The sequence below is a fragment of the Leptonychotes weddellii genome, chromosome 4 (genome assembly GCF_054177405.1).
Source record: "Leptonychotes weddellii isolate Sample4059 chromosome 4, ASM5417740v2, whole genome shotgun sequence".
NCBI lineage: Eukaryota > Metazoa > Chordata > Mammalia > Carnivora > Phocidae > Leptonychotes > Leptonychotes weddellii.
The window spans coordinates 28637948-28657581 of record NC_138372.1 but is presented as its reverse complement, the minus strand read 5'-3'; the positions used below and the strand labels follow the sequence as shown (position 1 = coordinate 28657581).

The following is a 19634-nucleotide window of genomic DNA, read 5'->3' as shown; positions in this document are numbered from 1 at the left end:
AGTGGCTGAGGACGGGCCAGGCGACCGGGCGCGGGCTGCGGGTGGGGGGGAAGGTGCCGGGCCCTGGAGGTCAGACTGGAGGGGGACCTCGGACGGCCGTGTGCCTCCTCCCAGAGAAACGGGACCACGGTCTCAGTCCTGCGCCCCGGCGGCTCCTCGGACGGCAAAGGGTGGGCACTGGCTGCGGGACGGAGCGGGGCGGAGCTGGGCGCAGGGCGCCGGCCTCCCTCCCCCCCCCCCGCCCCCCGGCCCTCTCAGGTGACAGACCCCGCGGCCCCCGCCCCGCCCCGCCGCATATTCAGGCGGCCCGGCCCGCCCCGTCCGAGAGCAGCCAGCGTCGCCGCGCCCGGAGCCTCTGCGGGCCGGTACGAGCGTGCACCCGGGCACCCGTCCTCCGCGACCCCGCCGCCCGCCATGGCCGCCGCGGCCGCCCCCCGCAGCCTCCTGCTGCTCCTCCAGGTGCTCGGGCTCGCGCTGGCGCAGATCGTAAGTCCCGCGGCCGCCCCCGCCCGGGGGCCGGGGTGCGGGGAGTGGGGTCTGCGGTGCGGGGCCCAGGAGGCTGGTGAAGGGCTCGGCCTGTCTCCCCCTACCCCCGGCTGGGCGCAGCCCCCGCGGCGCACGTCCCCTCGGTGGGTGCGCACGGGGGCCGCGTCCCGGCGCCGCGAAAGGAGGCGGACGAGCCGGGGAGCCAGAGGGACCCTGTCGGGAGACGCTCGGCCCAGCCTGGGACAGGCAGCGTGGCCAGGAGCTGGCGCCCGGTGCTGGCAGCCCCGAGAGCCCAGGTGGCGGGGGAGACAATGGTGCCCATTCACGGGGCTCCGGAGCCTCCGCCCCGCCTCCTCTCAGGGGGCCCCGGCTCCAGCCAGACGCCGCTCCGGCCCCGGCCGCTGCCCCTCGGGCCCGCTCCGGCTCCCGCGTCCCCCGTCGCGCTGCCGAGGGCCGCCGGGGAGCCTAACGGGACGGGGGCGCGACGAGGCTGGGCCCGGGCGCCAGGCTGGCACTTCTCTGCCCGGGGAGGGCGCGGGCACCTGGCGGGCGCGGGCCCCCTGCCTGGGTCGGGGCTGGCCCCATAAGAGGACGACCCAAGGGAGGACGGTGGAACGGTGCTGGGAGAGGGGTGCTCTGAGGCGAAGGGAGAACAGACTTCCCTTCCCTACACCCCCTCTCCCTGCGCCTCCCCCACTTTCCTTTCGGGTTTCCTCACCCTAGGGGGAGCGGGGGGGGGTGTACCTACTCACCATCTATACCCGTTGTTCGTCTAAAAATGATAATACGAGCAGCCATTCATTGGAGCCAACTGTCTGCTGGGCACCGCCTCGCCTACCATCTGTGATTCACTTGCGCCATCAGCATCTTCATCTCTTCCCCACCGCGGCAGCGCGAGGGCAGCCCTGCTCCGGTGGAAGGAGGAGGAATCCCGGCTCCACCATTGACTCTCTGTGATCATTCCTAGTCTTTCCGAGCCTGTTTCCGTAACTGCAAACTGGGGCTGGTAATAGTATCCGCCTCCCAGTTCTGAGCGTTCCATAAGATGATACACAGTGCGGTACACAGTAGGTGCTCAATAAAAAGAAGGACGCAGCTTTCCTGGGGAGGCTCCCGGCTGGGCCGCCCCGCTCCCTGCACAGTCTGAGGGCTGCACCCCTGTGTGTGTTTTCAGAGAGGTCCGCCAGGAGAACCGGGGCCCCCGGGCCCCCCAGGGCCGCCGGGAGTGCCTGGATCTGACGGCATCGACGTGAGTCTCTAACCTGGGACGCGAAGGGGGAGGGAAGGGGCGGACAAAGGGGAACTTTGTGAGCGGGGGTTGCGGGCGGTAGGGGTGGTCAGTGCCTGGAGATGCAGCGCCCCCTGTGGTCAGTGGGCGGCGCCGACCTGCGCACAAGGAGCCCGTTTGTTCTTGGAAAACCTCAAAACTGGCCCTGAGCTGCAGAGCGCGTTATAGCGGCCCGCGGACAAGGAGCTGCTGTTCCGTCTGCCCGCCCGAGCTCACAGCGATTCCTTAGCCCCCACCCCTACTCTCCCAACTTTTTTTGGGGTGGGAGACGCCTTCACCTCTCGCCCTGCCCCCTGGCACGTCTGGATGCTTCTCCAGGGTGGCTTGGAAGCCTTGGGCAGACCGCTGACCAGCTGAAGCCAGACTCCTGTCTCTTCCTTTGCATTTTTCTTCCTGATTTAGAACCAGCAGGCCTTGTTCCCTGCTCTCCCTAGCATGGGGAGGGTTAAATGCCTCATTCAGGAGGCTCCCCCAGGAGGCCAGCTCCATGTTTACCCATCTGGACAGACTTCTATTCAACCTGGTGCCCCCACCCTCCAAACACAGGGCGCTGGGTCCCTGCCAGGCTCTCTGGCTGCTGCAGGCCCTGAACTGCCCGAAGGCCTCTCTGGGGCTGAATGTGACTCCACAGGCCCTGTCTGTCCTCCACCAGGAGTCCTTTGTCGCTGGGGAAGGAGGTCCTTCCTGCCTTGGGAACAGACTGAATCGGCCCCCTTCTTAGGCCCTCTTGGTCCTTGTCCTTGCCCCAGTCTCTTCTTTTCCTCATCCCAATCCAAAAAAGAGCTGCTGCCCACCCGGCTCACCTCCCCTTCATGTTTTTCTGAAAGTCCCAAGTTTCTCCCACACTTGCCCAAATCCAAGAAGCACCCAGTCTCTGAGGTAACTTGGAGCCTGCAGCCCTCTCTGCGGGTCTGTAACTGGCACCTCAGCAGCGTGGGTGTGTCTGTGACCTGCTTGCGTGTTGATGGCACCCTCTGCAGCCCGGCTGGGGTTGATCTCAATCCACCTGTTTGGGGCTTTTGTTTGTTTGTTTGTTTGTTTTGTTTTGTTTTGAGGGAAAGGGAGTTATTTTCCCAAAAAATGCAAGGCTGAGGGGACCCAGGGCAGAAGAGAGGAGAGTGAGGAGAGCGGCACGTGGGACCAGCCAGCCAGGGCCTGCATGTGCCCGTGTGGCGTAACATGAGCCACAGGGTGCTGTCTGACCAACTTGTATCTTACAGGGCGACAAGGGGCCCCCAGGGAAAGCTGGCCCTCCGGTGAGTGCTGCTTCCTCTTTAACCTTTGACCTTTCCAGTTCTTGCCCTCCTCTGGCTCATATTTGCCCCACTTCTGTTTTTAAGGGACCTAAGGGAGAGCCTGGCAAAGCAGGGCTGGATGGGCCGGACGGGAAGCCTGGGATTGATGTGAGTACCTGAGCATCCGCCAAAGCAGGTTAGGGCTCCACTCACTGACTTCCAGAGCCCAGTTCTGGCATCTTCCCTGCTCCTCTGTTCAGAGCAGGGCAGCAGGATGGAGACTTGTAAAGCTATGAGTTCCCTTCACCTTCATGTGACCTGTGACCTCGCGGCCACCCCAGAAACATGAGTCACAGATACATGGGGGTCCAAAGAGGGATTCTGTTCATCTGCAGCAGCCAAGATTTAGTCTCACATTTCTGGCCTCCAAATGTCAGATTAAATGCTATGGATGGAGCTGTCCTTTCCTTCCCCCTTCCCTGCCACACCCTGCCCCCTTGAAGCCCCAGGAGCAACTCAGGAGAGGAAGATTATTGGCTGATACCACAGAATTCCCAGGGGCCCCAAGGTCACGGGCTCCTGGACACAGCCAGGGCTATTGGGACAGTCACCTGATTGAGGAATACACTTGGGTCAGTCACTAAAAGATGGGAGGAAAAAGAGGTCCCATGAGTTGCTTTGTCCTGACAGAGGGACCTTTGTCAAGAGGTACCGTCAGGGCTATGGGCAGCCACCAACCAGGGCCTCTCCAAGTTTTCCACACCCTGCAAAGATTAAAAAGCTCATGGCCTTCCACTAGCACATTGGTTCTCACATCTATGCAGAGAGGGGAACATGATTAGCCCATTTTGCAGATGTGAACACTAAGGCTCAGGAAAGGTTGCCAAGGGCAGACATCAAGAAAATGGCCCATCCAGACCTATATCTAGGTCTTCCAGGCTCCTAAACTGGGAGATGTGAGGCCTGTGCAGACAAATCTTTGGGCCTTGGTTTCTCAACTTTCTAAAGAGGGTATTCGCTCTGCCTGCTTGGCTCCCAGGGTTGCTGTGGGAACTGGGGGAAGAGAAAGCAAGGTGTTGAGGCCCCTTGGCCTTCATGGAGTGGAGTGCAAAGCAGCTTGGGCCCACCCAGGAAAGACCTCAGGCCCTGGCTTGTCCCATGGTTCAGGGAGCAAGTTTGCTCTTCACTGGTCTACCTTCTCTTTCTTCCCCAGGGTCTAACTGGAGCCAAGGGGGAGCCTGGCCCCATGGGGATCCCTGGAGTCAAGGTAAGTGGCCTGCTGGGGACTCGGCTTGGGCAGTCCCAGGGAGGTACTATACTAGAGAGGAGTGGGGACACAGGAGACCCCAGCCTCTGAACCTCTCCCATTGGTCTTTCAGGGCCAGCCCGGGCTCCCAGGTCCCCCTGGCCTGCCGGTGAGTGTAATCTGCAAGGGCTTCAAGGGACCCTTTGGTTGGGGGGCAGGGGGGACTTGTAGAAGGAGCCATGAATCCAATCTCCTTTCCTTCTGTTCCAGGGCCCTGGCTTTGCTGGACCTCCTGTAAGTCCTCCCAAATGGGGCAGGATCCCTGGGACTCTTGGGGAAGGAGGAAACAGAAGGGCTTCTGGGGGACTGGCCATCCAGGGGAGGGGCCAGCATGCTGTGATGGTGTCAGGAACGGGCAGACGTGCCAGAGAACTCTGGGCCAGCTCCCGCTGGGCCTATTTGCTGGCTCTGGGATTCTCTGGCCCTTAAAGCCCTAAGTTGTCGGTCTCTCTGGGCTTGGTTGCAAAATAAAAGTGGGGAAGGGGCCTCTGGGTACCAGTCCCTACCTTTGTGTCAGGGTGGGCTAACCCTCCGAGGCACCCTGGCCAGTGATGCCTCTGCTCCTAGGGGCCACCTGGACCTGTCGGCCTCCCGGGCGAGATTGGAATCACAGGCCCCAAGGTGAGCCCCAGCCACCCCTCTGCTCATTCTGCCTCCTGCCCTTTACGTCGAAGCTGGCAAGTTGGGGAGTCTTGCCAGCAGATCCTGGGCCTCCTTCTGGCCAGCAGGGAGCTCTTCTAGGCCTGGGGCAGAACCCCGTCCTGCTGAGCCCACTCAGCTATAGGTCTTTCAGGGAAACCAAGGGCTGGGGCCATCCCAGATCTCAGAAGGCGACCTGGAGGACAGGGTGGGGTAGGGCAGGAGCAGGGACTGGAGGAGGGGGCAGGGTGACCCTGGCAGAGCCGGACCAGAATATGATTTGGGCCCCTCTTGCTTCCAGGGGGATCCTGGACCAGAGGGGCCATCGGGGCCCCCGGGGCCACCCGGCAAACCGGTAAGTGTCCTCAAACTTCCCACAGGGGAAGGACGAGGGTCTCTGGCACAAGCCTGGGTTGGGAAAGGTTCGGGTCAGGCTCCATCTTCATACATCTCCTCTCAGGGCCGACCCGGAACCATCCAGGGCCTGGAAGGCAGCGCGGATTTCTTGGTGAGAGGCGGCCCTGGGGCGGGGCTAATGTGGGGAAGGGATGGGTCCTCTTTGGAGGTAGAGTCAGGGGGTTGCCGCACAGAGGTTCAACCAAGTGGGCTGAGAGGAGGGTTTGGGAGTTGGCAAGAGGCGGAAGCACGCCCCGGCTGGCCTGAGGCGGGCTGGTGAGCACAGAACCCGGCGGGGTTTTCTTTCCAGTGTCCGACCAACTGTCCAGCGGGGGTGAAAGGCCCCCCAGGGCTGCAGGGAGTGAAGGTAAGCTACTGGCCCAAGTCTTTGGGGGGCAGAGCAGGTGGTTGGGAGGGGACCTCACATGGAGTTCCCTCCTTCCTTTCAGGGGCATCCTGGCAAACGCGGGGCTCTGGGAGATTCTGGCCGCCAGGGGAAGCCGGTGAGTGTGTGGGAAGAGGGCCTTACAAGAGCCTCCCCTTCTTCACCCCTTCTCCTTCCCCTGTGGGTCTCTGGGGACTGAGCCTTGAGCTGAGAGCAGGAGGCCTATGTTCTTGGTCAATGTGTCCCCGGGGAAGTACCTTCTCCTTGCTGGGCCTCCATTTCCCCATCCATCTGTCACTTGGGACTATATGGCTTCTAGGGTCCTTCCCGTCTGCTTTTTCTGGGAAGGGGATGGTATTTTTGGTTGTCTGTATGTTTGTTTCTCGATCTGCCTGCCTGTCTGATCACTCCTTCCTGCCCCATAGGGTCCCAAGGGAGATGTGGGTGCCTCTGGAGAGCAAGGCATCCCTGGACCACCGGTAAGGGACACTTTCCCCCAGGGCCCTCCCCTCCTCATCTAGGAGATCTTAGTGGAGCCATTCCCTTGGTCTGGCCTCCAACCTGTAGAAGAAACACCTGTGTCCAGTTGGCATGTCTCTGGGTGGGGAGAGGGGGGTTGAGGCTGTCAGAAATTGGGGGACAGGAATCAAGGCTGTCATCCAGAAAACCCAGCTGAGGCCCAGCTTTTGCCACTGTCCCCTGAGTGACCCTGGTGAGTCCCTCCCCCATCGCTGAGCCTCAGTGTCCCCTCTCTGAGATGGGGACTATGCTGCCTGCCTCAGACGGGCATTGTGAAGATCAGGGGTGGGGGTCAGAGAAGCTGTGATGAAGTGGGTCTTGAAATTGCCATCGCTGTCATTCTTCTGTCTTGACAGGGTCCCCAGGGCATCAGGGGCTACCCGGGCATGGAGGGACCCAAAGGAGAGACGGTGAGTAAGTCGGGGGTGGGCTGCAAGAGTCGTCATGACCAGCACTCTGGCCTCTGGGCTCCAGCCAGGACTGACTGTAACCCTTTCCTTTCCCCAGGGTCCTCATGGGTACAAAGGCATGGTGGGCTCCATTGGTGCCGCCGGGTCACCAGTGAGTGTCCTCTTGCTCCTGCACACGTACCTCCTCCAGCTGGAGCTCCTGGGCCTGCAAAGGGCATGTGGCTCCCCCTGAGCCCATGTGATCTGGATTCCTGTTTGTCCTTCTTGCCAGGGTGAGGAAGGTCCGCGGGGGCCACCAGGCCAAGCAGGGGAGAAGGGCGATGTGGTGAGTCCTCAGCCACCCCTTGTCCAATCAGGGCCCCTGGAGAGTACTAGGAGGGACTCAGCTCCCCCACTTCCCGGGTTCATGTGTGAGCGAGTGTGTGCATTACCTGTGTGTCTCTGTAGCTGCGTGTGTGTGAGTATGTGCTACTCTGTGTCGGTGCGGATGCATGGGTGTGTGTGTGAGCATTACTCTGTGTGTGTGGGTGAGTGACTGGTGTGGGGCGGGAGCCTCTGTGCTGGGGGCCCAGTCACCCCACCAGCCCCCACTCCGGCAAGCCCAGCCTATGCCGATCAAATTCAATTTGGGAGAAGTCATGGGATCCAGTCCCAGGCTCTCTGCAGCCAGACGATGAAATTCCAGCAAATCAGCCATGGGGCTAATGGGACTTGGCCCACATCCCAATTCTCTTAACTTTTTTTTTTTTTTTTTAATTAATAGACTTTATTCTTGAGCGGCTTTGAGTTTATAGAAAAATTGAGCAGAAAGTAAACTTTTTTTATTATGGAAGTTTTTTTGTTTTTTGTTTTTTGTTTTTTTTTTTAAAGATTTTATTTCTTTATTTGAGAGAGAGAGAATGAGAGACAGAGAGCATGAGAGGGAGGAGGGTCAGAGGGAGAAGCAGACTCCCTGCCGAGCAGGGAGCCCGATGCGGGACTCGATCCCGGGATTCCAGGATCATGACCTGAGCCGAAGGCAGTCGCTTAACCAACTCAGCCACCCAGGCGCCCTATTATGGAAGTTTTTAAACATACATAAAAGTAGAGAGAATTATATAATGAACCTCCATATACCTGTCTCCCCAAATTGATATTTTGCCACACTCACTTAATCTACCACTCTTGCTCATATTTTCAAGCAAATCCCTTAATATCATGTCATTTCACCCCTAAATACTTCTGTATGCCTCTCTTAAAAATAAGGACTTTTCCTCAGATAATCACAATATCATTCATTACCATGACCAACAACATTATCAATGATTCCTTAGTATCAGCAAATAACCAGCCTGTGTTACGTGTTTCCCAGTTATCTCAAAAATGTCTCTTCAGGGTTCTTGTTCAAATCAAGACCCAAACAAAGTCCACACGTCGTATTTAGTTGTGTTTCTTCAATAAGTGCTCTCAGAGCGCAGGTGAGGGAGGTCTCAGTGAGAGACCCGGCCCGGCCCAGGCCCCTCACCTCGGCGCTGACCTCTACTCCCTCCCACGCCCCTCTCCTCCAGCCCTTGCACAGTGTGGCCTGTGCCAAGAGAGATCCTGGGACCTGGAGGCCACTGTTCTCAGCTGCTCCCCTCTCTGAACAGGCAGATGGGGGTTCAGCATCCTGAAGGTGACCTCATTTCTGTCTACTTTGCAGGGCAGCCCAGGTGTTCGAGGACCCCAGGGAATAACAGGCCCGAAGGGAGCAACCGTAAGTAGCCTGGGCCTACCCAGACAGAGAGCAGGGTCAACTCTGTCCAAGCTCCTAGAGGACGAAGAGCCTGGGATTCTAGACTGAACTCTGTTGCAGGCGGGCTGCTCTGTGACCTTGGGAAACAGCCTCTTGCTGTGCCTTAGTTCTTTCACCTGTAAATAGGGCAGAAGTTTGGGGAAGCTTGGGGCCATCTGGAACACCTGTCACCCACACAGAGGAAGGACTGTGGTCCATCCCTCCAAATCCTCTTCCCATTTTTGCTCCCCTCTCCCAGTTGGCTGGTGGGGGTCCTCGAGATAACCAGACCCACTTCCGCTGCACACTGCAGCTGTCACAGAGGGATATGGGTGGGTGGCCGGACCCCAGGCATCTCCCCACTGTGAGTCTCCCTTCAACTTTCCTTCTGAGCAGGGCCCCCCAGGCATCGATGGCAAGGACGGGGCCCCAGGCATACCTGGCATGAAGGTAGGAGTGGGGACTGCTGGTGGGTTGGGGAGGGTCAGGGCCCCTGAGTCTCATCACATTGATCCCAGAGGCCCAGGGGCCTGGGATCCTCAAGTGTGTCACTGACACATCCCTGCTCACCGCTGGGCCTCAGTTTCTCTACTTGCCCTTGGGTGGAAGCCATAGACGTAGCTGGAGCTTTCACTTGCGCCTCTGGTTCTCTGTCTCTCCCAGGGCAATGCAGGACAGGCTGGGCGGCCAGGAAACCAGGGCCACCAGGGCCTAGCGGTGAGTATGGGGCGGAGTCCCCGGGGGCTGCCCCATGGGCAAACTGCTTCTCCTCCTCAGTGTTGCCCACTTCCCCATTGTGGCATGAGTGGCTGATGAGGCAGAAGTCCACACGGCCAGGGTCCTTGCTCTAGTCCTTGTCCCCACCCAGCGCTCTGTGGCCTCTGGCCTGGCTTAGGCCTCTTCATTTGGACAGTTGCTCCAGCCCTCTCTTTGACCAACTCAGTTCTCCATGTTGGCTGTTCCCTGCTACAGCACCTTCCATGGCCCTCATTGCCTCCAGGAGAGTCATCCCATCCAGTCATCCAAGAACTAGTTACTGAGTCCCCAAGGCACGCTGAGTGGCAGGGAAAGTTGTGAACAGGACAGCCACAATGCTTGTCCTCACAGCTCTTCTTCGCATTCAAGGACCAGCGTAATCTGACGCCACCCTACCCTTTGGTCCTCATCAGCCACTGCTCCTCTGTGTCCTCTCCTTTCTCCACACGGCCTTGCCTTTTCTACCCCCACACCTTCAAGCCTTTGCAGGTGCCTTTGCCTGGAATGCCCTTCCCCATCTCTCTGTGCCTTCTCACCATTCAGGGTCACCTCCATCCCACACCTTCCAGGAGCCCAGTCCATGGGAGCCCCCCTCCCTCCCTGCTGGGGCTACTGAGGCCAAAGCCAGATAACACGCCCAGGTGTAGACCATGTTTCTGTATCACGTGTGCCTGTGAGCGCGGGGTGCTTCTCTTCTCCCCATAGACTACAGGCCCTTCTGTACCCCGCTCCGCTCCCCCCAGGGCTCAGGGCACAGTCAAGTTTGTGATGCCATGGCTGGGCCTTCTGCTATTTGGCTCCCACAGGCCAGGGCTGAAGAAGGGAGGGGATCTGGATTGGGGATGGGAGGTAAAGCAGGAGGTGCCTGGGGCTCCCCAGTGCCAGAGTGGAAACTGATATCAACTTCTTTCTCCAGGGTGTGCCAGGCCAGCCTGGGACAAAAGGAGACCCAGGAGACAAGGTAAGGTGACTCCAAGCTGGGGACAGAATTGGCTTCCTGTGAGCAAGGGAGCCTGCGGGCAGGGTCCAGGGGCGTGGCTAAAAGACTGCAAGGCCCAGGCCTCACCCCAGGCTCAAGGACATGGCCTGGACACAAGTCCCTTGGGCCTAACCACCTCCCTCCTGCCGCTTACCCCCACCCTCTGTGGAGACAGGATGGCATGGCTCCCAATCCAGAGGACCTGACCAAGAACACCTTCTCCCCAATTCATGTGGTTCTAGATTCTGTTTAGGGTTCATCAGCCTTCTCCAAGGTCAAGAGCTTGACTGGGCCCCCCAGACTCACCTTAAACCTGTGTTTTCCTGCAGGGTGAACCAGGCCAGCAGGGCCTCCCTGGATTCTCTGGTCCTCCTGGGAAGGAGGTAAGTGCTCGACCCCTGACACAGGGCTCTTGCATTGGTCCCCCTCCCAGGCCTGAAGACCCTGCACTCAGCATATGGGCCTGGGTGAGAGTGTGTGGTGAAGCCCTAGTTTGGGCGGTGCCGTGGATGCCAGTCTGGGCTGTGCCACTGACCCACTGACCCAGGGACACTCCCTTTTCCTCTCTGCAGCCTTGTTTCTCTATGTACAATGCAGTGATGGTGGGGATCGGCTCTGTCCTGTGTGGGCATGATCTCCTCAGATAGCCAAGCTGACTGGGGCTAAGAATCCAGCAGAGTCATTCATTCATTCATTCATTCATTCCATAAACATTCACCAAATACCTGCAATGTGTTAGATGCTGAGATAGTCTCCTACTCAGACGGAGCTTACAGTTTAGTGGAGAAGACAGATCTTAAATATATGATCACATGATGACTAACTACAACTGTGTGGGGTCCTAGTAAAGGAGAAGTACAGGGACCCAGAGAACAGGGGTAAGGGAAGGCTTCCCTGAGGAAGTGACCAGGGTGGGTAGGGGTTAGCCAGCTGTGCAAGGGAGAGGTCCACCAGGCCTACTGCTCACTCCCAGTTTCTGTCCGCCAGGGAGAGCCGGGACCTCCAGGAGAAATCGGACCCCGAGGCATCGTAGGGCAGAAGGTAACAGTGGTACCCCCTCCCCCGGGGGCCTCTGCAGCAGCTGGCTCTACTGGACCCAGGATCTGGGTGCCGTCAATGGCTCCAGCATCTGCCTAGTCCTGCCCAGCCTATGTGAGGCCTTCCCAGAACGGCCTGGCTGCTGGTCTGTGAAGTGGAGCAAGGGACCTCCGTGCTGGGACAGCAGGAAGGAAGGGCATCCTGCCCAGCAGGGGCTGGGGGCTGGAGAGGGGGCTGAGGACCGGGTGCCCCTGCTGAGTATCTGTGGGTCATTCTCTCTTTCCGTTGCAGGGTGACCAGGGTGAGAGAGGGCCGGTGGGGCAGCCAGGCCCTCAAGGACGGCAGGTTAGTGGAGGCCAGCCCTGAGGGGCCGTGGGGAGCAGGCCTGGGCACCTCATTTGATTTACTGCTCTGGATTCTTTTCTCCTCAGGGCCCCAAGGGGGATCAGGGCCCCCCCGGAATTCCAGGGCCCCAAGGCTTGCCAGGCATCAAGGGAGACAAGGTACCCAGTGGGGTTGGAAAATACCTGGAAAAGAGGCCCCAAGATCTGCGGGGTCGGGGCGGGGGTGGGGGTGGAGAATGGAGCTCAATTAGGTCTTCCCTTGAGCGCTCCAGGTCTTCCCGGGAAGAGTACTGGGGCGGGTCCCGCGCGGCCCTGGGGGGCGAGGCAGAGCTGCAGAGGGGTGTGGCCAGGACCCGGGGTTGGGCGGCGGGGACCCCCTGGACCCAGCCGTCCCTCGAGAGGGGAACTCATTAAGTCCCTGACTCCCCGCTTGCTGCAGGGCTCCCCAGGGAAGACCGGCCCCCGCGGCAGCGTGGTGAGTAGCCGCGCCTCCCCTCCCCGCGTCCCGGGCGGCGGCGGCGGCGGGTGGGGGTCCGCAGGTGCCCTGACTCGCTGGGCTTCATTTGCAGGGCGACCCGGGGGTGGCCGGCCTCCAGGGAGAGAAAGGCGAGAAGGTGAGCGGGCGCCGCAGGGGCGGCCGGCGGGGCGGGGGGCGGGCCCCGGGCCTTCGGCGGGTCCTGACCCAGCTGCCCTGTACCTGCAGGGCGAGTCTGGCGAGCCGGGGCCCAAAGGACAGGTGAGTCCAGCCCCTGCGACGCCGCCGCCTTCCTCCTGTCCCGCCACCCACCGTTCCCCTCCACCCCTACTTTCCCCCACCATCTCCCCTCCCCGCCACCCACCCCCCCAACTCCCCGGCGCGGGCCAACTCTCACCCCCGCTCTGCACCACCCCCCGCCCCGGCAGCAAGGAGTCCGCGGAGAACCCGGCTACCCGGGCCCCAGCGGGGATGCGGGCGCCCCGGGGGTGCAGGGCTACCCCGGGCTCCCCGGCCCTCGAGGACTGGCTGGAGACCGAGGCGTGCCCGGACTGCCCGGGAGACAGGGCGTGGCGGTGAGTCGGCCCGCCGGAGCGGGGAGTCTCCCGCGAGGAAATCCCTTTGCGGGTGCTGCCGATGCCCCAAAGGCTGGGAGTTCCCGGGGCCCCTGGCTTCCCCGAGGCTGCTTCCAGGCGGCCCCACAGCGGACAGGTTGGGGGTGGGTGCGGCAGGAGGGATTTCCGTCAGATGCTGCATGTACTTCCGGTGGGAGAATGGGGGGCCAGCCAGGGGCTTCTTCCTGGAGGCCTTGTCTGCCTGCAGGGCCGAGACGCCAGTGACCAGCACATCGTGACCGTGATGATGAAGATGATGCAAGGTGAGGGCGGGGCGGCAACCGTTCTCCTCCCACTCCAAGTCCGCGCGGTGCCGCCCGTCGGGGGCTTCTCCAAGCGGCCTTGCCCGAGGGGCTGCGGGCCTGCGTGCTCCTTCCAGCTCTGCTTCCAAGAGGCCGGGGACCTCTGTACATCTCTGCCCTCGCTGGACCTTTGGTTTCCGCAGACCGCGGAGGAAGGGGAGATGAAACACGCACCTTTTGCGTCTGCACACCCAGGGACCCGGCGCGGGGGCGCTCTGCCTTCCCGTTTTACTGAGCTGACCCCCATCTCACACACCTCTCCTCTCCCTCCCTCCTTCCCTCCAGAGCAACTGGCAGAGGTCGCTGTGAGTGCCAAGCGGGAGGCCCTGGGTGCAGTCGGGATGGTGGGTCCTCCAGGACCTCCTGGGCCTCCTGGGTACCCAGGCAAGCAGGGACCCCACGGGCACCCTGGCCCTCGGGGCGTTCCTGGCATCGTGGGCGCCGTGGGTCAGATTGGCAACACAGGGCCCAAGGGTGAGTGCTGTTCTGTGGTGGGGGTGGGGGCCGGGCGATGTGCACTTGGCCAAGGCCAGGCTCGGGTTGGGTTATGGGTTATGTGGGCTGATGGCTGAGCCTCTTGTTTTCTCTTTCATCATCCCCCCTCTCAGGATGAGGTACACTTTCCCCCATTCCCTCAGCAAAGTTTTCCAGAAGTCATATGTGACTCCTGGGCTTGCTTTCTCAGTAGCAAATTGATGGAGATCAATATATTATTTTATAACTTGGGGGTTTTCTTGGGGGTGGTGTTTTTGTTATAAATTTGCTTTGTGGTGCCCCCTAAACATCTTTCCGGGTCTCTGGAAGCCCGGAGGCAGGTTAGCAAAGTAGTAAAGCATGCAAACTCGAGTCACAAGACAGCTGTCTGTCCGGACTCTACTACTTTCTCCTTGTAGACTTGGACAGCTTACCTGATAATCTCCCTGGGCCTTAGATTTATCATCTGTAAAATGGGGGATGTTAATAACAACCACCTCATAGCATTGTCCTGAGGAGTGCATGTGGAGGTAATTTATGTAGAGTTGGCACATAGTAAATGCTAGCTGTGATTATTATTAGACACTTTCCTGTCACGAACTTGATTGCTGTAGCCTTCCATCCTGTCTGGACCTTCCTTTATTTAACCAGTTCTGCAGGCATTTCCAACTTTCCCCTAGTATAAACTAGCACAAAACAGGCATAATTGCTGTGTGTGAAATAGAAATGAAATAGCAGCCAAAGTAGAAAAAACATTCTCCAGTTCTGAAAAACGACAGCCTCTTTCTTTCTCTGCAGGAAAACGTGGAGAGAAGGGTGACCAGGGAGAGATGGGACGCGGGCACCCCGGGATGCCTGGGCCCCCGGGGATCCCCGGTAAGCCCTGGGCCCTGCCCAGCAGCCCTGTCCCTCAGCTCTGGGATTCCTGCCCCGCAGACACCTGGGTCTCTGCCATGGAGGCCTCCTGCTCGGCTGCCTCAGTCCCATGCATCCAGTGTTGGCATCCCTTTGGAGCACCCAGGAGCCCTGGGTGGGGTCTGGCTGGGAACTGGACAGCTGAGATGCTGAGGACTTCCTGGCTTGCACCAGGAAGTTTTCTTCATGGAGGAAAACGAGGAGGCATTTGCTCCCAGAACTCACAGATTGGGAGTTGGGAGTGATGGACAATGCCATGCGACTCTCTCAGAACCTGTGTCTGGGGCAGTATCTTTTCCGGACCTCAATCTCCATCTCATCCCCGCCACCCCCACCCCACCTCCCTGAGAAACGGGACTTAGAATCCTAGGGCTGAGACAGGAGAAGGCCCTGATGTCTTTCGGTCTTCTCCCTTACACAGGACTCCCTGGCCGGCCCGGCCAGGCAATCAACGGCAAGGATGGAGCTCGAGGGTCCCCAGGGGTCCTGGGAGAAGCAGGCCGACCAGGCCTGCCAGGCCCCGTGGGGCTGCCAGGCTTTTGTGAGCCTGCGGCCTGCCTTGGAGCCTCAGCCTACACCTCTGCACGCCTCACGGAGCCTGGATCCATCAAAGGGCCATGAGCATGAGGCCAGGACAGAGCCTGGCGGGCATCCTGGGGGGAGAGGACTAGGTTCCCTCTGGGTGGACACACATCCCATCACTCAGACCAGGAAGCCAGCTTTCCCAGAACCTTCCATCTGGGCCCCTGGAGTCCTGAGGAGAAGGAAATTCTAAAACGGGGGGGAAGGGAAGGGAGGGCATTGGAATGGAAAGGTGGAGGCAACAGACAGGGCAAGTGTCACTGGAGAGTCCCAGCTCCCAAGAGATGGGTGGTTTTCCTTCCCAGAACCTGACTCAGAAGTTACCAAAACAAATGTCTCCTTAATCTGTGCCATCCTCCAGTGGCTACCCTCTTTGGGGTATGGGTCCCTGACCCCACCTCCCTCCCCTGGACTTTCTGGGTGACTGCTACTGGGTGACTACCCCGAGGTGGCCATCCTGAAGCCAGCCCCACTACTTCCTCCCTGCCTTCCTCCCATCTGAATATTTAAACACCCATCCCCCTTCTCTTCCTGGCAGGACCCACTCCCACCTACTCACCCACCCCAAGATCCACCCAGGCCTTTCTGTAAATAAAAGCCCCTGACTTGGGTACAAACTAGGATGGGAGTTGCTGGGCTTCATTCCTGCTGGATGCATGCACCTTCCTCTGGGCACTCCCTGAATTGTGAGCAAGAGGACGGCATGGTACCTTTGAGGAGCATCTGTGGGAAGAACCTGGGGTGGAGTCAGGACGGTGACCTGCTGGGTAACTTTGGGCAAATCCCTTCCCAGCCTTTGTGTGGCTACAGCAGGGGCTTAGCCATGTCCCAGTAGGACACACACAGCATCTTGCCAGGGCCTAGCACATGGAAGGTCCTCTTGAGACCAGGTACCCACCGTATGCTCGCCCTGGGGCAGGAGCTGGTCATGCAAGACTGAAAGACTTGGTTCTTGCCTCAAGGGGTTCCCAGGTCTGTGGGACCTGGACAATGGGAGCATAAGGGACGTGCATTCACACCACCTTCGCTTGGGACGTCTAGGGGAGACTGGCTCAGATCTGATCGGTACCCTGGGCACTCCCAGCCTCATAGCTCTGTAGGCCAGCAAAGCTGCCCCAAGCAGCAGGAGTGGCAGGGAAGGGCATGACAGGTACCTCGGACCCAGGCGAGGATGAGCGCTTTTGATATTCAGGGAGTACCAATCCCCATGCTCCATTATTGCTTTGGGGCATTTGTTCCCAAATGAAGCGTTCTGCTGGCCTCAGCCCCTCCTGAAGGCTGAAATCACCAGTGTGAGATCCAAGCATTTGCTGAAGTCTGGGCCCTCCTATACCTCCCCCTACACTTGGCACTAGGTCCCCACCCAAGCTGGGGCACCCTTCTCTCACTAGCCCACCCCCAGTCGTCCCTCTCCTGCCCCACCACACACACACACACACACACACACACACACACACACACACACACACACGAGTGACGTCTCAGTCCCCTTGTCCCAACTGAGGGACAAACAGGAAAGATAAGCTGAGATAGCCCCGAGGGCCACAGAGGTGGCTTCACCCTCGCTGCTTTGACAAATCCTGTATCACAGCAACCCCGCCTCCCCCAGGAGGCCCCACTTCTGCTGTGGCTACTGGAGCAGGCGCAGACAAGGGGAAGAGGGTGGGAGCAGCAGGGCCGGGGTTTGTACCTGGTGGGGAGGGGCTTCCTCCTTCCTTGGCCGAGTCACTGTGGTGCGAGAAGCCTTGGGCTTAGGGAGCCAGGGATCGCCTTGAGGTTTTCTCACATGCTGGCCCTGGGCTTTCCATGTGCCTCTGCAACTCCAGAGGCACCGGAGTGGTCCACCGGAGGGTTTCCGTCACCACTGGAGGATGATTTTGAACCTTAAGAGTTACACCTCATTCCTAGGACTCAGGCATCTAGAAGGGCTGAAAGGAGGCTGCTGATTCCTAGACACCAGCACCTGGCAGCCTTTCTAAGACTTCCTGGAGGCTGAATTTCACCCAGGAGAATCCCATGTCCTTAGTCTGATGCACAAGACTCTCCTAAGGGATGCCTGGGTGGCTCAGTTGGTTAAGCGGCTGCCTTCGGCCCAGGTCATGATCCCAGGGTCCTGGGATCGAGTCCCACATCAGGCTCCTTGCTCAGCAGGGAGCCTGCTTCTCCCTCTCTCTCCTTCTGCTTGTGCTCTGTCAAATAAATAAAATCTTTAAAAAAAAAAAGACTCTCCTAAGCCTCTCTGACCTCATGTCTACACTGCACTCCAGCCATGCCAGCCCCTGGGCTGCTCCTCACACACGTTGCGCCCCTGCTGGGACTGCTTTTCCCCAAAATCCCATCCCTGCCAGTGCCCTCACTGCAGGTCCTTACTCCTAAGTGACCTTCTCATCCCCACCCTGATATCCCAGGTTCCCCTCCCATGCTTTATTCTCTCTCCTTTGTACTTGTCACTATTCAACAACATCATATAAGCTCCGGAGGGCAGCGACGTTGGTCTCTCGTTTGCCGCTCCATTCCCCAACACCTAAAACAGTGCCTGGTGTAGGATCTAATCACATGGTGACTACAGCCGGGAACGGTGTATTGTATAATTAAAACTTGCTGAGAACTTAAGGGTACACACACACACACACGAAAAAAGCATTTGAAAGGAGAAAAAGTTTCAAAACTGAAACCAAAAACCAAACAAAAAACATGCCTGGCACATAGCAAGTGTTCAATAGTTATTTGGTAAATAAATAGTATGTTCAGGATGCTGAAAGGGAGACTCCACCAATCATCACACCAGGAAGGAAGGGATTTGGTCTCAGCTTGTGTGGGGCTGAGGCATGTTCCAAGATGGCCCACAGCACCCAGGTTACTTCTTTCACCATCAAGAATGAACCTCCCCATCTGAACCAAGAGACAAAAGTCTAGTATAACAAAAATGAAGTAGGAACTCAACTCCCATGTTTGCAATTAGGAAAAGGGAGATGCAGGAAGCCTAATGGAGCTTTGCATCAAGTCAGCCCAGCTACTTCCCAGAGGTTTAGCAGCTTCTCCTCCATAACGTAGCCTGTTGAGGACTCAGGGTCCCAAACCTGCCCCTGGCAGAGCTCCAGGAGTCTGGAAGATGGGATTTTGTTTCAAGTAATTTAGTAAGTCACTAATCTTCCAACCCAAATGGCCAGCGTCCAACCCACGCTGCTAAAATCAACAGTGACAAGGGCTTTCAGCCAGAGCTTTGGTGTTTTACTGACACACAGGGTCTCGAGTTGGCTGCTGGGTATTTTGGCAATTTCTGAAGTGGGCATTGATATGGTGGCCGGGCGGACTTAGAAGCTGACGAGGTCCTCTGCCAGGTAAGCACGGCCGGAGAAGAGCGGAGCAGCAGTCCAGGGGCTGCCCTAAAGGATCTGTATAAGGGCAAAAATAGCCCCAGGGTAAATGGAGAGCTTGTTTCTTATCACAGAGCAAGGCTGCTATTGGTGATAGGACCCACAGCCAGTTGTTTTGGTTACTGGGCCTCTGTCTGTCATGTCATGACCGTGAGGTCACAATCAACCAAAGTCTAGTGGGTCTGGCTCTAGGTGGATGAGGAGACCTGTGTCCTTACCCTATCTGATAAAGATCTCAAACTCAATCTGTCCCAAACGGCAGACTTTCCCCTCCCCCCAAACTGCTTCTTCAGCGTACCCTATCTCAGCAACTAGTTCTACCATCTACCAGGTGCCCAGGACTGAAACCTGGATCATCTTTAACTCCTTTGGCTTTCACCCCCATCACTAATTCGTCTCCAACCAGGTGATCTCTCCTTTTCACGCATTTGTTCAGCAAATATCCATTCATTCCACAAATACTGTTGTCTCCCCAGCTAGAACGTAAACTCTATGAAGGCAGGGAATTTTGTCTGGTTCACTGCTGGATCCTCTGAGCTTTCGACAATATACGGTATTTAGCAGGAACTTAATACCTATTAGCTAAATGAATATTATTCGGGATAATATCCATATGCTTTATTATGGCACAAAAGCCCCTCGGGCCTGGCCCATCTCCCTCTTCAGCCTCATTTCTCCTAACTTCTTGCAATTCCTAAAATGCCCCATGTTCTCATGTTTTTGTACCTGCTGTTCCCTGGAATACCACTCCCGCCCCTCTTTAGCAGATTCCTACTCCTCTTTCAAAACTTGATCATGTCCTCTGGGGATCCTCTCCTCCCCAACTGACAGCTGGGTTAGGCACTTTTGTTTCTTGTGCTTATTTACACCATAGCAGTTATAGTAAATTATTAATAGTAACTATTATTACTATTACCCACTTACTGAGCTTTTATGATCAGATATCTGTGCTAAGCACCCTGCAAACATGATCTCATTCTAACCTTACAGCAACCCTATGACACAGGGAGTAGCCCCATTCACGTTCAAAATACAGTCACTCTCTCAACCCCACTTCTACCTACTGCTTCCATCCCATAGTTTTGCTCCCTTCTATGGGCCAGAGCGTTGTCTGATTTGGCTTCTAGCTTTCCATACTGCCTTTCTCAGACTCCTTTGCTGACTTCTCATCTCCCCGTACATGAAGGTCAGAGGGCCACGGGGCTTGTCCTTGGACCACTTGTTCTCTCACTCCTCTCGTAATCTCCTTCAGCTTCATGGCTTTAAATTCCATCTCTACATCCCTAACCCAGACTTCTCCCCTTAAATCCATCCATTTTTCCAACTGCCTCCTCAACATCTCCCCTGAGAAGTTTGGTAGG

At 58.0% G+C, this 19634-nt stretch overlaps 1 protein-coding gene across 3 annotated transcripts; it reads left to right on the top strand.

Moving 5' to 3' along the window:
* The first annotated feature begins 329 nt into the window (after positions 1-329).
* Positions 330-15517, top strand: COL9A2 (collagen type IX alpha 2 chain). 3 transcript variants are annotated; one of them, XM_006737514.3, is made up of 32 exons: positions 372-486; positions 1661-1735; positions 2995-3030; positions 3115-3177; positions 4223-4276; positions 4389-4424; positions 4526-4549; positions 4883-4936; positions 5256-5309; positions 5415-5462; positions 5661-5717; positions 5800-5853; positions 6161-6214; positions 6611-6664; positions 6762-6815; positions 6936-6989; positions 8346-8399; positions 8814-8867; positions 9081-9134; positions 10090-10134; positions 10482-10535; positions 11140-11193; positions 11482-11535; positions 11622-11693; positions 11974-12009; positions 12104-12148; positions 12238-12270; positions 12438-12584; positions 12832-12886; positions 13211-13399; positions 14198-14275; positions 14736-15517. In XM_006737514.3, the coding sequence occupies exons 1-32, from the start codon at positions 415-417 to the stop codon at positions 14933-14935; spliced, it is 2067 nt and encodes a 688-aa protein (XP_006737577.2). In that variant the 5' UTR covers positions 372-414; the 3' UTR covers positions 14936-15517. The 3 variants fall into 3 exon arrangements, with proteins under 3 accessions (XP_081674320.1, XP_081674321.1, XP_006737577.2); XM_081818194.1 differs by lacking the exon at positions 12438-12584 and having other exon boundaries at positions 330-486; XM_081818195.1 differs by lacking the exon at positions 13211-13399 and having other exon boundaries at positions 330-486.
* Positions 15518-19634: the final 4117 nt, after the last annotated feature.

What these genes read in the sequence shown, in the direction of transcription:
- COL9A2 (XM_006737514.3), top strand. Translation starts at nt 415, where the DNA reads ATGGCCGCCGCGGCCGCCCCCCGCAGCCTCCTGCTGCTCCTCCAGGTG. An exon ending in CAGGCCCGAAGGGAGCAACC is followed by an intron (nt 8,400 to 8,813) that starts GTAAGTAGCCTG and finishes CCTTCTGAGCAG; the next exon opens with GGCCCCCCAGGCATCGATGG. An exon ending in CCGGGAGACAGGGCGTGGCG is followed by an intron (nt 12,585 to 12,831) that starts GTGAGTCGGCCC and finishes GTCTGCCTGCAG; the next exon opens with GGCCGAGACGCCAGTGACCA.